Raw genomic sequence first — 3312 nt, 5'->3', positions numbered from 1 at the left:
CTATTTTATCCCAGCGGACTGGGAAAACCACCCCTGCAAGGTAGGCAACCCACACGGCGTGCCCCCCCAATATTCAGGATCTTCCTACGCCCCTGCCGCCGCTGCTCTTTCCAGCCCCTTCTCAACTCTCCCTTCCCCTCCCCTCCCCTCCCCACAAACACACGCCTTCCACGCTGCACACTCCGGACCAGACCTGACGCCTTGTCCTCGCTCCATCACGCCCAAGTCACGCTTCTCTAAGACAGGAGACAGCAACACCAATACGTATCCGTTCTACTCTGTAAGTACTTGCGAATGCTGCCCCTCGGATAACTCCGCGAAGGCTGCTGTGGAAACGATATTTAGAGACACTCTGGATCAGCGACGCGCGTAGTGAACACGCCCGGCCGCCCTACTGTCTTTTAGGTTAGGTCGCGGGACTACTGAGAAACCGAGCGGAGATGCCGCCGCTTCCACCCACCCGGTCTCAACCACCGCGGGCTTGCAAAGCACCCAGGAACTCCGATCAGTCCGGGCCAACTTCAGAGGCAGCCATCGCCGCCATGGAAATGGATCATCACGAGCAGGTAGGACCAAGCAGCCGAGTGCAGCATCGACGCGCACCTCAATGTGAACTCCGCGGTCAAGGAGAATCGCCCGGAGCACTCCTGACTTTCCGTTGCCGTTTTGACCTGTGGTTCTCGCAGTGTCTCCCTTAGATGTTGTTCTGCCCCTTTTCTTGTTCTAAGCCGTCGGCCGTCCGAGCGCGTTCCTACTGATCATACGGGAACTTGACGCAACTTTTAGCCCAAATTTTGACTATCCCGTGCCCAATTTTGTCATTAAGGACGTTTAGACAAGAGGTTCTCGTGACTGGGGTATGTTCGTCCTCACCGCTACCGCTCCCGTCCTGCCCGCAGGCGCTGCTGCTGACGGACCTGCCCGACCTGCCCCTGCTGCGGGTGCTCTCCTACCTGCCTGACGAGGCCCTGTTCGCGGTGGGCCGCACCTGCCTGCGCCTGGCCGCGCTCACCAGGACTCAGCCGTGGCGGGACCCGGAACAGCTCACGCTCAACACCGAGGAAGTGTGGGACCTGCTGAGGGTGGCCGCTCCTCCAGAGGTGGTGTGGATTGACGAGGATAAGACCTCGAAGACAACACAGTTTCTCTTTGGGGGTGCCGGCGCCATCGTTGGCTGTCTCGACAGTGACAGCCGCATCCACACCTTTTGCCCACCTCGAGTGCTGATCATGGAATTGATTAGCGTTACCTCCGAAGATGCCTTAATCCGGGAGGTAGCCAAGACGACGAAAAGTGTTGATTTCATTAGTAGAGCAGGTCTGGACATTATTTTCCGTTCATTGGAAGATGCGAGCTGGGGCCAGCTGGAGCATCTTACCTTGAGTAGGGTAAACCTGCACGAACAGCTGACTCTGGTGTGGCCGCAGGTGAGAACGCTCGCTTCCATGCCGGCTTTGTCGGAAAAGGCACCGTACCGTCACCGTCACGTCCATGTCCGCAGGACTTGGTGCTGGCGAGGCTGCGCACCGTGACTCTACTACCAGGCGACGGCCCAGACCCAGACTTGCCCTATTCTGAGGGATGCCTTGAAAGCCTCCGCTCCCTACTGCGAGCACACAGGTATCACCTTTAATCAGCGCTGCCCACCGCCCAGTGAGAAATACCGTTAGAAACGACGTCGAAACGATAGCGAAACGACCCAGCGATATCGTTTCGATGTAGTTTTGAAATGACATTTCTCGCTGGGCTACCGCCTCTATTATCCATCCGCTGTTTTTTTTTGAGTCCCTGACTCCTTTGCAGTGAACAGCTGGAGTGTGTGAGGATAAAGTCGTATGTAGAGCTTCTCGTACATCTAGCGGACGCCTTGCCCAGCGGCCTCCGTAGGCTGGAGTTCGAAGAGTTTACAGTACCGAGCGATGCCGCGGCACTTCGACGGACCCACGGTTTGAAGGAGCTTAAGATCGACATTTGGTTGCTAGATGAACTTTATGTACAGGCCTGTATTGAGGTAAACAAAGTATCCACAAAGTTCGTGCGGGTGTGGGGGGTCCGAAGGGGAAAATGCGATAGGGGACGATAAATGGCTAAAAATGTTTTTTAAATGTCAAAATACAAAGCGGATCACCCCCGCGACCCCGCTTTCACACTGACCATTGTGTCTCTCGCCGCCTTCTCCTATGTTGATCTGGCCGCCCTGATATGTTCCCAGCTGAAACACTTCTTACGGGCCCCGGGCCAGCTGGAACGCCTCGAGCTGCTTCGCTATCATCTGCCGTCAATTAACCTGGGGGCGGGCGGGCTGACAAGCCTCCAGTGTCTCGTTCTGGGGGACTGCTACTACGACTCACTGCTTGAGGAGCTGGCGGGCCTTCCCCGCCTGCGCTCGCTCATTATATTTCGCTGTGCTTTACCCGAAGTGTTCCGAGAGATCACACCCGCCGTCATCCCCGCCCTCGAGGTGGTCGTCGTCTCTGACTACGACGAACCCTGCAACACATCTCCCTGTGTGTGCTACGACTACGATGACCGTAAGACAGTCCAGGTTTATTTTGTCATACACTTGTCGGTGAAGAGTTTCGACTTTTCGCCTGCGTAGTTGGCAACACTGGCTCAAAGCTCTTGTACATTTTGCCCTCAGGAACAGGAACAGCATGCACGAGAGTCCCTCGGCTGATCTCGGAGCTGCAGGGTCTGGTGCGACGTGCCCCCGCCCGGCTACACGCCATTTATGGGTACGAAACGATGTTCTTCAGGCACCCCGTGTCAGAGACGGCGGGCTGCCCGCTGTGCCGCGAGGCCTCGGTCGAGGCAGTTGCTGTCATGCACGAGGAGTACATGGGACAACGTACGCACATTAAACTGGACGGTTCAGTTCAATGTGTAAAGGTGTAACAAAGAAAGGTATAACACCAACCCCAACCAAGCAAAGGCACTGTTCCCTCTCTTCGCTACCAGTGGAACCGATTATGGTCACTCGAACGGCATTCATTTGCAATGCCGAATATGTAAAGCCCCTTTTTATTATTTCTTGTCGGGGTGCTGTGCCGCAGCCGTCTCACCCCGTTCCAGGGACGAATCTGTTAGCCCTCCCACAATGTCCCTTAGACTCTCCGCTGTTATCCGTGTTCTGAGCGGAGAGGGTGCACAAAGGAAAGACGAATAAATTATTGTGTAAATAAAGGTACGCATTCTTTAAGTTGGCACGTTGGAGCAAAATGTACTTGTTTGTGACGTGGCGCCTTCCAGAGCAGAGGCACGGTCGAAATGGAAAGGGATGGGGGAGGGCAGTCATTATGTGAATGTGAGTGC

The 3312-nt window shown here is 55.6% G+C and overlaps 2 protein-coding genes across 2 annotated transcripts; both read left to right on the top strand.

The window, feature by feature from the left end:
- The first annotated feature begins 413 nt into the window (after window positions 1-413).
- Window positions 414-2005, top strand: LOC113217548 (uncharacterized). The gene is made up of 3 exons (XM_052275656.1): window positions 414-566; window positions 900-1620; window positions 1804-2005. The coding sequence occupies exons 1-2, from the start codon at window positions 441-443 to the stop codon at window positions 1530-1532; spliced, it is 759 nt and encodes a 252-aa protein (XP_052131616.1). The 5' UTR covers window positions 414-440; the 3' UTR covers window positions 1533-1620; window positions 1804-2005.
- Window positions 2006-2104: 99 nt separating this feature from the next.
- On the top strand, window positions 2105-3183 carry LOC127751691 (uncharacterized). The gene is made up of 2 exons (XM_052275654.1): window positions 2105-2531; window positions 2642-3183. Exons 1-2 carry the CDS (start codon window positions 2105-2107, stop codon window positions 2893-2895), a joined length of 681 nt encoding a protein of 226 aa, XP_052131614.1. The 3' UTR covers window positions 2896-3183.
- Window positions 3184-3312: the final 129 nt, after the last annotated feature.

This window comes from Frankliniella occidentalis, unplaced genomic scaffold (assembly GCF_000697945.3).
Source record: "Frankliniella occidentalis isolate FOCC.00 unplaced genomic scaffold, Focc_3.1 Scaffold731, whole genome shotgun sequence".
Taxonomy (NCBI): Eukaryota; Metazoa; Arthropoda; class Insecta; order Thysanoptera; family Thripidae; genus Frankliniella; species Frankliniella occidentalis.
Note: the sequence above shows the minus strand (reverse complement) of the source record. Positions and strands in the feature narration are given on the sequence as shown.